Source organism: Eschrichtius robustus, chromosome 11 (genome assembly GCF_028021215.1).
Source record: "Eschrichtius robustus isolate mEscRob2 chromosome 11, mEscRob2.pri, whole genome shotgun sequence".
Taxonomy (NCBI): Eukaryota; Metazoa; Chordata; class Mammalia; order Artiodactyla; family Eschrichtiidae; genus Eschrichtius; species Eschrichtius robustus.
The window spans coordinates 70,531,028-70,544,371 of record NC_090834.1 but is presented as its reverse complement, the minus strand read 5'-3'; the positions used below and the strand labels follow the sequence as shown (position 1 = coordinate 70,544,371).

Below are 13,344 nucleotides of genomic sequence, written 5' to 3'. Positions count from 1 at the left end.
ACTGCTGCTAAGGCGCTTCCAGTCTCATCAGTGGGTAGGAGGAGAAAAAAATAACACAGGTGAAGCTGGGAGCACAGACACTGGTGCAAGGCCCTCAGAGATGAGGCGGTGCATGAGGAGGTGATGCCTCGTGCCTGGCCCCTCTGTTGGTCCTCTAGTTACCAGTACAGGAGCAGAGGGCAAAAGGCATTGCTCCTTCATTATCCAGACAACTGGCTGTCTGCATGTCCATCACCCAACCCTTATTATCCAAACCTTGCTTGCAGCAAGCTCCCAGCCCTACCCGGCTTTGAGAGGCACCATTTCTGTCACTTCTTGTGGCGTCTGTAGGCAGTGAGTTTACGGGAAAGAATGGAATACAAGCAGAGCCTTGGGGATACCTGTGAATAGAATCCAAGTCTCTCTGCTGAGCACACCTCACTCCCAGCTCTTCTGCCTCGCCAGCTCCCATGGGCCAGGGAATCCGAGCTGGGGTGAAGTTAAAACTGTTGTAACTCAGGGACCACAGCCCGGACCTCCAGGTGTCAGAGATCAGGAAGGTGAACGACCGGAGGGTAAAATTGACCGTTCTTCAGTGGGGACCATGAAAGTATAGCTGAAAATCAAGGTGCTGAGTACAAAGCACTCTGGAGCCAGACAAGAACCTGAAATCTCAGTTTTCTCATATGTCCAATGGGGATATATGACTGTCATACAGAACAGGTTGGAAGATTAAAGGAAATAATGCACAGAGGGTGCTCGGCATAGGGCCTAGCATACAAGAAGTGTTCAATAAATCACAGCTGCTAAGATTACTATTGTTGCAGTGTATTATGTGAGATTAACTAGATCCTGGGGTAGAAGCAAAAGAACTTTCCTACTTTAGCTATCCCTCCTGCCTAGCAATGGAAAAATAAACACAAATAAGCCAAGAGCTGGGAGCAAGTTGTGAAGCTACGTGACTGTTCAGATCCTTGATTACGGCCCACCCGTTACAAGCTGCTCGGGGTGTGGGTCTCTCACCTGTGTCTGCAGAAAGAAAGAGAACTGTGTCCATTCAGTGTTTGTACAATGTGCTTTCTATATATGTGACCTCTATACAATGACCTCAGGGTCACTGCCTCACAATGACACTGTAGGCAGATTTTATTAAAATCATTTTTACAGATGAGGAAACAAGCTCAGAGATGAACAGATTTGCCTGAGGTCACACACCCAGGAATAGTCCTGAAGTTAAGAATAAAACTTGGATCTATCAACGCCACAGCCCATGCATTTGCTGCAAACATCAACCACACCATCTCCAGAAGAAAATATAAATGCCTAGATCCTTCTAACTCAGATCTACTTTTTCTGAAAGTTGATTTGAGAAAAGAGAAAAAAGCTGAATAGCGTTTTCAAAATTCTGAGAAATGAAATTAGAATTCGGGACAAACATAATTATTCACAGATGCATCAGATAGTCTTCAGAGGTTTCTATTTTGAGGAGTTACCTTAGTGCCCAAGTGGCTGAAATGAACTGAGCATGGGCAGGCTGTCTTTGCCAAAGGAAATTGGGCACTGCCTCCCCAAGGCTGGTGACTTGAAACCAAACGCTGACTGTTGGCATCTGAGTGGCTTTATTCCTGCCAAGAGGTGACTTTGTTTCTAAGAATACAAAGGACTAAGGAAGGCATCCTGGAGGCCAAAGCAGTGGGACAAACAGACCTCCCTCTCTCCTTAATTTAACCTGGCTAGGTGAGGAATCCCTCTGCCCCCAAATCTAGAAGGCTGAAAAGAAGACGTCTACCTGATATGTTTGGGTTCAAGTTTTAATGAAATTAAAACCTAAAAACTATTTGGTGAGGCTCTACTTCCCATCCTGCCAGATCTTATAAGAGAAGAAGACTAGGGTGGATATCTCACTTCCCTTCCTCCTTCCCAAATAAATCCCAGTTTCTTTCCAGCAGTGGTGGTTTCCCCAAAACTAAAGGTGGAACACAAAACCAAAAAAGGGCAGTTCTATTCTATATGGCAGAAAACAAATATTTACAAAAATAACAAAAATAACAACAACCAACAATCCCAAGTATGTGGGGAATGTACAGGCAGAAATGGGGCGAATGTCAATGAGTCATGTCTACCAAAGCCTAAGACTAAATTTCCTTGATATCAAAAAGAGAGGTTAACACTGGCTTGTTCAATTACAAGAAAGTCTCCTAGGCACTCAGTAGATATGCTGATTATCAACATATCAATAACAGTAGAAAAGGTGCTCACTCTGCAAATTTCTTTTGTGGATTTCCGTGGAACAAATCAGCACACCTAAGGTCCATTATATACCAGGCACTGTGGTGGGCACAGGGGAATCCATGAGCTGATAGTACAAAGCCCCTCTCTTCACAGAACCTACAGAGTGACTGTACGGAGCCAGCTTATTGCCTCTGTAATCAGAACCATCGGCTGCCCATTCAATACATGTTCTCAAAGATTCTCATACAGAAGACTGGGATTAAGGACAGTCAACATCCCCTCCCCTGTACATCCCATGACTTCAATCAGCATTTACCTGCTCTGTTCATATGGATGGCCGTATTCTCCAGCACTAAACATACAGCGTGATTCATTAGCAAGGAGAACGTTATGTGGAATTTACCTTGAAAATGTGAACAAAGCTTCACAAGCCTAAGGTGCAAACCATGATGAAAACCAAGTTAGCCATCACATATGAGAACAGAACACACTCTCAGATTTGTCAGGTTTCAGAAAACCGACCTTCCTTGCAACTACTCTCAGGTAGCAATAGGAGGATATGTTCTTTTGAAACGAGGGAGTAAATCAAAAAAGAGGGAGACGAGGCCGGAACCCAGAAGAGAGGTGAAAGGAACACGCTGGCCCGCAGCTAGGCTGCTGACCTGGACAGCAGCCAGCCCAGAGGGGACGAGGAGCTGGAGGGCTCCTAAAGGGACTGAAGAGATTCCCTGACTTAGCTGACCATCTGGAGAAGAGTTTGAGAATTCTGTTAGAAATGTGGAGGATGAATTTGTGTAGGTATATAAAAACTGAACAAATGAAAAGGCAATGACAAACCTTAGAAAAAAACAAGTTTTACAATCAAGAAAATGGTTCTAACACATTACACATTAACCATGCTGTGTACAAAATTTGCACAGGTTTGTAATATAAACACTGAGTGTTCATTAAACCAAAAATTGTGATATAACCATATTGGGCGGGTGAGGATGTGCTAATAAGTTCAGAGAGCTAAGTCCTGGTCTTCCACAATAAGAAGTCACAGATAATGTCTGCAGATCGATGGATTGAGATACATAGTAGAAGCATGTTGTTTAGAAACACGGAGATACTATACAAAGCAAGGACTAAAAGGCCGCAAGCAGCTGTTGCTAAGGAGCGGGACTCGGGGGTGGGAGACAGGGCAAGGGGGCAGGGGGTGGCTGCTCTTCCTCATAGGCCATGCATGGGGTGTGATCTGGCTTATACACGAAGCACATCTATTACTTTGTTAAATGAAACCGCCAATCCAAAACTATCTTGAAACATCATGGAGTTTTGTGAGGAAAGAACTATAAAGGGAAACAAAAACACAAAGAGTCATACTTCAGGATGTTCATTCTAGTTGGCCACAAGTTCCCTGGACCTAAAAGGAGCTTGGTCAGATCACAGAGCCTTCCTAGGCTCAAATACTCAGGATGACTGAGCAGGAGCTTGGACCCTTGTCTGCCTGCAGGGTTCACCAGAGAGACTGATGTTGCACCGGCACAATCCTACCTGGATTGAGATGTCCTGTGGCTCAGCAGCCCCTGACACAATCTTAATACACAGATTTCTATTCTGACTTGGGGAAATGCTCATTTTCTCTTTTTATTGCTATAATCTCTCCAGTTATTCTTCACAGCAGTTGTAAACAGTGATAAAGGTAAATGTAATCCTAAAATCTCCCCAAAATGACTTGTGAAGGGTAATTTAGCTACCCTGGGGGATTAACAAAGGACTTTCCCCCTCCTCCAAAGCTGTTCTGCGAGGAGGTCGAGGTCGCTTTCCTTCCTGGTCTCTGGCTCTCCCTCTCTCTCTGCTGCTTAGGGAGGCTGCAGGGGAGGAGGGCTGAGCACCAGACTCAGGAGGCAGACAGGGTCTGGGTCTGAGTCCTGGCGCCGGCACCGCTTCCTAGCTGAGTCATCTGGGAGGGGCGCTTTCAGCCCTCTCCACATCGGTAATGCAGGGATAATAATAGTACCTACCTCGAAGGAGCATCACGAGGCTTAAAGGAGATCACACATGGAAAATCCACAATGCTGTGCCAAGCATGTAATTTGTTATTATTATCATTGCTATTATTATTTTCCCCAATAATCACGATGTTTCTGTACTTCGGGTGAGATTACTTGAAACTATGGCTGTTCCTCTGACAGCAACAAAATGGAAATACTAAAAATTTAAAGCAGAAATTAAGAGAGGAAAGTTTCAGGCACACTGGTGATTTCTACTGTCCCGACACTGCCATTATGTACTGTACTGTAGGGTAGCTGAGATGGGGGTGACGTGTGCGCGAGGCCTTGAGGGATCAGGCCCCTGAACTACCCCCAAGGCATGTCTGTGAAGAATGCAAAGTCTGTCCTCGCAAGTGGGGCTAGGGCAGCCTGGGCGGTTGCCCATTACTGCAGATGAGACAAACCAGAACAAGCAACTCCCAAAGTGGCCACTGGGGTTTAATTTTCTTTTCTCTTTTTTTTGAAAGGGCTGCTAATACGTTCTAGTCCAGAGCCCTCTGATGAGGCAGTTCACTTTTCATGCAAAAGGAAAGGGAAAGCCCTAAGAATCTGCTGGTCCCTGGCATCTGAGAGGCTCCCTTGGACACACCCCAACGTTGCACTACAATGTCTGACCTGAAGATGGCGGTCTTTCCCTAAACTTATTCCAAAAATTCCAAGTATTTGAAGAACGCAGTAAAACCTTGAAAAATGACTGCCGTCAAACAATACCGGGAGAAAAATTATAATCCACTTAGGAATTCAAAGAAACCAAGACAAATAACTCATGTCAAGGGATGCTAATGTACAAGTTGAAACAGAACAAGGACAAATCACCTACATTTGCTTCCTGTTATTTTCCTGCCTGGACAGTCTGCTCAGACACCCCCAGCGCAGCCTGGGCAACCTGTGACGGCCCCTGGGCCCTGCAGGGACAGGGAGTGGTTGCAGGACTGAGCCACGGAAAGTGGCCTGTGTCTTCAGTCCCTGGGGGGAGGAGCTTGCTTGGGCTCACGCTCCAGCAGGCTCTCTCCTCAGCTAGCTGGTCCAGAGGCACCAGCCCTGTTCTGGGTACTTGGCCCCCCGGTGCTGCTTCCTCCCTTCCCTGTGCTCTTCCCAGAAAGAAACATCACTGAACACAAGAAACAAGGAACGAATCGGTCCTTCCTTCCTGGATCTCACACCAGGATGCAGCCCCTCACCCCACCTCCCACTTCCACCACAATCTCCATAGGGCGGCTGCTGTTTTCTTAGAAAGAAGTGCGTCTTCCCCACACAAGTGCAGCTGTTAAGGCCCACTGGCTGAGTACAGGGACAGCGACCAGGAAGGCAGGCGGGTAGGGCGGCGGCTGACCCGCTAAGGAAAGCAGCTGGAGCCTGGCTGGGCCTCTGTGAAATGTCTATAAAACCCAGATTTCCAGATGCTTTCAATTGCCTCATCCCCAAATGGTCATGAATAAAGAGGGTGAGCGTCCAGAGAAGCTCAGACATGGAGAGTGAACCACCCGCTGCTGCTACGAGGGTGCAGCTGGCGTGCATCAGCTGACAGCACAGCTTGGCAGTCGTGCAGGACAGGGTGGGAAAGGCCACACCCCACCACAGTGACCTGTCACCTCCAGCACTGGAGAACACTCCATGTCCCACGTCCTACTGGAAGACCACACGGGGTAACACGTATGAGAAAAAGCAGGGAGAAGCATGAACATTTGAGCACAGCCAACCGTCAGACCCGCTGCAGTCCTCCTGAGGACCTGCAAGGCCAAATGTGCTTTCTGACCATTTATTCAAATATGTGATGCGTACATTAAGAACCCATGGGTTAGAAGCCAGGCCCTGCTGTTTCTGAGCTGTGTGGCCTGAGCCAAGTTGCTTAAACTTTCTGGGCTGTGGTGTCCTCATCTGAACAGAGATGTCACCTGGCCTGCTCATCTCACGGGTCAGTGTGAGGTCACACGAAACAGGAAACATGACAGTTCTGTGTGAGCCTTAGGGAGCTACACAGATGCTAGGATGCAGGTTAACTATTAATGAGAGCCACACACAAGCCATGAACTGGGGGAGAGAAAGAGTCTCTTTTCTGAAGGACCAGAAACCAAATCTCCCCAAAGAGCTGTTTCCCATGAACACACAACCCCGCTCGGAGATGTAGTGACCCCCTTAGCAGGCACTGCAGGACTTGGAAGCTTCTTCAGAGAGAACTTGCCCTCTTCCACTCCGTCCAGGATATAGGTGAGGATCCTCCTGGCAATCTGGAATCTAAACCTTGCTTCTGATCTTACTTCTCCAATTGAATTCCCATACAAAACAACTGACTCTTCTTTCTGCCACGGCCCTCATCAATGTCCTATTTCCTCAGAGTTGCACTGGTCACATTTTCCAAACCAAAGTCAGGATTTGTGAGATCTGACAAAGGAATTTCAGTTGATCTGTGAATTTAGGCCTTTGAAAGAAGCTATATAAAACCATGAAATCATCCTTGGGGCCCACATTTAACCAACTGCCTGTATGGAAAAGAATCAGGCTGTCTGCAGAATATATCTGCAGAACTTGAGGGACAAGACTCCCCCCAGAGGGGAGAACTCAGGTTCCCTCAGGCTGTGAAGACTGCTGACTCACTCCCCGCACTGGGGAAGTTCCATGCTTTTAGGCTGTTCGAGCCACTCAGAAATAAAGATAAGGGGCCAGGTCATTCCAGGCAGCAAAACTCTTCACCTTCTGGTTGAGGAACTGCCATCGTCCAAGCCTGGGCATCATTCAGGAATTCTCTCCTCCTGTGAAGCCCAAATCAAGTGTCCTTACTTTTCTTTCTCCAAAACGTCCCGATCACCTTCCTTCACTGGCTGCCCCCGTGTGAAGGGCCTGCTACATCCAGGCTGTGCTTGGGGAGCTCAGACCTTGAAGGGCAGCCGTTTTTGCATCTGAGTGATTTTTTAATTTCTTCAAAAGTACAGTGACATGGTGAATATACAAAGGGGAGCCAAACCATGGTACAGCCATTTCCTGGCAGTAGAACTTGATAATGTACCTTAATGCTCCTGAGCCTCCGTTCCACTGCTGAGAGACGGGACATAAGAACAGTGCCTGTGTCAAATGCTTGGCACGCAGTGCTTGGGAAACAGCTCAGCCAATGCTGGAGGTTATCGTGATGGCTGCAACTAGCGGAGGTGTCTCCCTGGTCAGGTGTGCTCCTGCACCACATCATGGAACTTCTTCCCCAAGATACTGCTTCTTCAAAATCTAAAGAGAATAATCTCCTGTCCCGCCCTCTCCATCCCAAAGCTTGCTTTTCTCTGGCTGTGTAACTCCTACCTAACTGAACTCACACACTCTCTTCCTGCTCACAGCCCTGCTTGTTCTGGAATCCAGATCACGGTAGGCATTAAATACACAACCTCTGCCTGGGAACATGTGGCTGAGCTGCGGGGCGGCTGGAGGAACCTGCCCTGCCCCAGGGAGCAGGCAGAAGGATCCCGTTAGGCTTTATCAGGAAAACCACTCTGCATGCACACACGGGATTCAGCTTACAGCTCACCAAGGCCGGGTTTTCATTTCTCTAAAGGAGCAGCTGCTTCAGGTCTCCAGGAACTGGGCCCTGATTACAGGCAAGGCCCTTTTAAAAAGCCCACCCTGGGTGGAGGATCTTGCACTTAACACCCAAAGTCCTTTGATACGCAACACTGAAATCGCGTAGAAAGTGTACTTTCAAGCATTACTAACCACTTCTAAAATAGTCTTTGTTTTTTAGATCTTCCTTTCTTCACCCTCTGCTGTTTTTCTCTTAGCTTCTAGTGGAGCCAAAGGTAACAGAGGGACCGACTTGCTGGTTCTCCACCAATATAAACAACCACCGACTCCGGGAAATGTCTGGTTTACACATGATGCAGAGCCAGCAGGGGGCGCTCATCCCCCAGATTAGTCTTCCCTTAGCTCCTTGTAGATTACGGCTGGCTACAGGTACTCACATCAGATACAAACGGACCTGACAACCTTTGGTTACAGGTCTCAGGATATGGAATCGACAGACCTGGATCTGAATCCCATTTCCAATGTCAGCTGGCTGCCTAATACTGGGCAGGCTATGTCATAGAGTTGGGTAAGACAGTGCTGGCTATCACCGGTACTACTGCTGGTAGGGGTGGCAGAATTGTGAAGAATCTTTAGTGGTAGCAGGTGACACGTGGTAAACTGAAGAGTGAATTTCCAGCATAGCTGGGACTAAAAGAGGTGGCTGACTAATTGAAATGGGGGAGAATTCACAAGATTACTTAAAAGAAGCATTCTGACAAGTCTCAAGCACCAGCCTCTCAAATTATATAATATGTGCTTTATATTGCAAACATAAGGTGCTGTAACAATGAACATGTAAAGGCCCTTGAGGTCCAAGGTCACATTGAAAAAACATGTAGCACGTGAGTGGTTTCTTTGGCTCTCAGACTTCCAACTATAGGAAAATTTAAAGCCATCTAAAATAAACTCACCTGGTACATTTAAACAAATTTGGATATACTATCCTTAAAATTTAACATCAAACATTAAGCATGTTAATTTGATAAGGAAGCCAACAAAGTGACAAATAATTTAAGGTTCTAAACAAATTCAACTTTGGATTCTGCAAATCTTTGTCTACATACAGACATGTACACACATTTCCCCCTACGTCTTTGCAATGGCTTAGGTTCACTGGAATCATGGGGCTATGGGTAGTGCTGGCAAAAACCAAGCAAATAAATTAATGAGCTTGGTGCAGTGTGATTTTTTTCTCATCCTTATCACAGCCCTACGAGGTAGGTATTTCTATTTCTTTCAATAGAAGAGGCTTGGAGAGATCGTTAGTCAATGGCTGTGGCCAGGTCTGAACCCTTTTCTGCCTGTACTGTCGCCCAAGAGGACATAAGGCACACTTGGGGAGCAACAAAGCCAAGAGGAGAATCTAGTTTGCCTGGTCCTCAGTCCAGGGTGGTCTCCCTTAAGTCCCTGCTACTCTGGAAATTCACTCTCTAGTTTACCACATCTGTCACCATTAAAGTCACGTGTTAGAGTCTAAGCTGAAGAGCCAAACCTGTTTGTTCATTCATCAGTAAAAGGTCAAATCTAGTTGAACCGTTCAGATTCTTTTTTTTTTTGAATTTTATTTTTTTTTTTATACAGCAGGTTCTTATTAGTTATCCATTTTATACATATTAGTGTATATATGTCAATCCCAATCTCCCAATTCATCCCACCGCCCCCCCCCGCCACTTTTCCCCCTTGGTGTCCATACGTTTGTTCTCTACATCTGTGTCTCTATTTCTGCCCTGCAAACTGCGAACCGTTCAGAGCCTTAAGTGTAATCCTGAACATACATGAAACATGTATCTCTGGACTCTATTCCAAGGACTTGGTGGGCCCTGCCTTTCTAAACTATTCACCAGCTTTCACCTCCTGCTTTATCTACATCAGTCATCGCCTCTGGAATGCTCTTCTCCCTTACCCATCCCTGCCCATATCGATGCTCTACCTCTTGGCATGAGGGCTGCTTCCTTGACGAAGCCTGCCCGGTTCCCTGCCCCTCATTCACAGCATCCAGTGTTCTCCCTCCCCAGCAGTCACCACACTTTGCAGCGGCCTCATGTGTGACTATCGCCTCGTGTGCCTCCGCTACTAGACGTCACCGCCCCCCCACCCCCGCACCAAGGGCAGAGTCAGTGGCTGGCTGTGCAGCACTGGGCCGGCCCCTCCTCGGTACAGCGCCCTGAACATGCAAGTGCTCATAAATGTTTATAGAATGGACTGAATGAATCTGTCGGTGATTCACAGTGTGCAGCCCAATTAACACCAACAACAGGAAAAAGAGGAACAGGTCATTCTGTTATTCCAACCGGACCTGTTATTCCAACAGGTCCATAACTGAGGAGGACAGTTACAATGTGAGGGGGCTGCCATAGGCTTTTTAAATTAAAAAAAAAAAAAAATTGTTTTTTTTTTGTGATAAAACATATATATTGAGTCTTGTAGCAAGGATAACAACTAACATCTTGGGACTTCTGCTTCCCAATGTCTTGGAGTTCTGTTCCTTAAAAAAATGGTCACAAGCAAAGAGAGAGATTTGCTCATACAGGAGATACACAGACTGAATACACAATCCAAGAGACCTTCACAATTGGTGGTGGTTCACAGTAGTGAAAAGAGCACACGGAAACAGAAGATCTGAACTCCTGGTCCTCCTGCTTATTGGCTAAATATCCTAAGTCATTTAATGTGCCTGGGCCTCAGTTTCTTCATCTGTACAATGGGGAAAAAAAGAATCCAGTTCACCAGCACGTTGAGGACAAAATGAGATAACCAACGACAACGTACTCTGTGAGCAATGAGGTGTCATACAAACAAAAGTTACAGAAAGCAGAAGCACAATCTGGGCCAAAGCCCAGCCTTCAGCCAAAGAACCATCTACACTTCTCAGACAGAAGAGGAAGAAAAGAATCAGGAAGGTAATCTTTTTGGTTGTTTATTTCAATGCTCCCACAGACAGGGGTTTAATCTCTCACCATCACCCTTCTTGTAAAGCCACTCAGACACTAGAGAAGAGTGATCCAGGTGGCCTTCTCGTCCCTGTTCTCAATAATCTCATTTTCCTTTACCTGCCTCAATGGGCCCAATGACCTACTCTACATCTCTTTCTTCATTTTTTCCGAATTTTGGAGCAGGCTCTATTTTTCCACCAGCTCCCAGCATTCACAATTCATAGACAGAAATGTCAGGGGGCCACATGTGGGTTCCAGAGTCTCCACTCTGGTGATGGCTGGTGGAAACCCCTCTACCCGTGGGATCTCCCCCATCCTACCATCAGAGGCTTTCCAGCGAGCCAAAGTACAAATACTCCTGGGAGAGGTCACCTCCAGATGTTCGTATCCAAGTTACTTACAACAGACGGTGAACTCATTCATGATGCTTTTTCCTGGTAACAGCAGGACAGCAAGGCGGCAAATACCCAGAGAGCATGGCACCTGTGTGCTTTTGGTAGCCCCCGAGATCAGCAGGGTGGGGTGAGGTACAAAATATGGAAAGGAGTTGGTAAAGCTCCCAAAGACAAACTCATGACTTCTTTAGTTTTTGCCTTGGGCTCACCCACACACAGATGCAATGCTCATACTCACAGCCAAGGAGTGGGAGGGAAGAAAGGGTCTTGGGCTTGCCGGGTGGGAAAGAAGGGAGGCTCACATATGCAGGGGAAATGGTGGGCCTGGCTGAGAAACAGGGAGATGACGGGCAGTAGATGGGGCGGGGAAATGGGAAGGAAGAAAAGCGACAAATAGAGTCCAGATGCCAATGTTCTTGGTATTTATGGTATTATAATGCATCACATTCTACTTCAAATTGCTAAAGTACTACTCTGTTACTTCTCCTTCAGAAGGTAGTAACTTGTTATCTTGAGAAGACACAGCTTTGAAAAGAAGTATAGAATAATGGCTAAATGTTTAGGCTTGAGTTTTAAAGACATGAGTTTGAATCTCTAATCCGTCAGATATTAACTGTGTGGCTCTAGGGAAATTATTTAACCTCTCTGTTTTCTCATGTACCACAGAGCACCTACCCTTATGGGGTTTTGTGAGGGTAAAATGTGATCCTATCTATAAGCTTTGTACACAGCACCAGCCACAGGGCAGGGCTCAAAACATGTTACATTTTACCACATGCAAGAGCCTGTTAAGGTCCTTCGCTACAGCTCCAGGAATCCTTGGAGTTTGCAGTCCACAGCATCCATAACCATTTAGCTCTAAAGTTCCACATATTTTCTCAACAGAAATACCTTTTCACTTAATTGAAGGGCTGTTCCGCTATCCTCCCCCAGGTCTGCTTCACACAGGTTACCTGTCAGGCCTGAAGGCAGGGAAAGAGGGGCAAACCCTGGGTTCAGGACACACCTCTCCGGGCACACTCACCGAGTCTGGGTCTCGCTGCTGTTCGAGGAAAGCTGAGAACTCCACCAGGCGGAGTTTGGTTGTGCCAATGGAGCGGCCCTGCCAGGCCGGGACCGAGGGAGCTGGGGCTGACGCAGGCTCAAACCCTGAAATACCGATCGATCGTCACCTTCAACCTGGCCGCTCACCTCCCCTCGGGCCTCAGGCCAACCCCGGGGCAGGGCCCTACCAGGAGGAAAGGCCAACAGGCCCGTCCACCAGAGTCAGGGGTGGAGCTGAGCCAGGCAGTGGTGGGTTCTGGCGGAGGAGCCCAGAGGCAGGGCCAGCCGGAGAAGCGCAATGCACGTGGCGGCTCTTTCTAAAGCCGGCGCCAGCTCAGGTTAAGGGCTGTGGCGTGAGGACACCTAATCCTGGGCAAAGGGGCCTCGCTGGGGACCACGGCAAGAGTGATGAAGAGTGGAAGCAGGTGCTGGCCAAGATCTCCTGTGAGACAGGAAAGGCAGGCGACAAAGACCTCCTGTGCTCAACCATCTCCTTCCCTAAGGCTGCAGTCACCAGCACTGTGGAATACTCTCTTGCAATGCTCCGTGGTGTCGGAGCAGAGGGCGACGAGCGAATGCACGGCAGCCTGGGGAGTCTCTAACGGAGAGAGTCCCACTGAGCCTCTGCGCATGCGTGCAGCGGGAGGCAGGCGGGCCGGCTGGGTCCCCAGTTTCTGGTTGGGCTTCCGTGTAAGCGCTCCTTTAAAAAAGCGTGCTCGGACTTGAAACGCACTTCTCTGAGAAAGGGTGAGTAAAACCCTATCTGCCCTCAAGACTGGGACTGCCCGACGTGGCCTGTTTATGACGAGGGAGGAACCACAGCAACTTCCCCTTCCAAGGATGACCCAGGGTCCTGAGTGAAAGTGATCAGGCTTCCTGTTTCTTTAAAAGCCCATCAGAAGAGCTCTCTAGAGATGACCGAGGCGAATCAGGACCTGGGAGGGGACACCCCCCGACCCTCCTGAGCTCCGGGCTAGCCCTGCCTTAAGGAGGGTGCCGGCGAGAAGGGGGCGTCCATGGCTCTGCAAGTGAGGGAGGGTGTGCAGCTGTGGAACAAAGCAAGAGGGTCCCGCAGAGACTCACCTGGAATGGGGGCTGTGACCGCTGGCTGGATAGGGTAGGCCTGCTGCACGAAGGGCTTGACGCTGGAGACAGAGGACGGAGAGTGTCAGAAACCAC

General features: G+C 47.9%; 1 protein-coding gene across 10 annotated transcripts in view; it reads right to left on the bottom strand.

The window, feature by feature from the left end:
- The window catches only part of TEAD1 (TEA domain transcription factor 1), a 264,283-nt gene that overhangs the window by 42,791 nt on the left and 208,148 nt on the right, over window positions 1-13,344 (bottom strand). For all 10 annotated transcript variants that reach the window (XM_068554725.1, XM_068554722.1, XM_068554723.1 and 7 more), the window contains 2 exons: window positions 13,249-13,310; window positions 12,146-12,270 (listed from right to left, as the gene is read on the bottom strand). In XM_068554725.1, coding sequence (XP_068410826.1) covers window positions 12,146-12,270; window positions 13,249-13,310 — 187 coding nt within the window. The remainder of the gene's footprint in view (window positions 1-12,145; window positions 12,271-13,248; window positions 13,311-13,344) is intronic.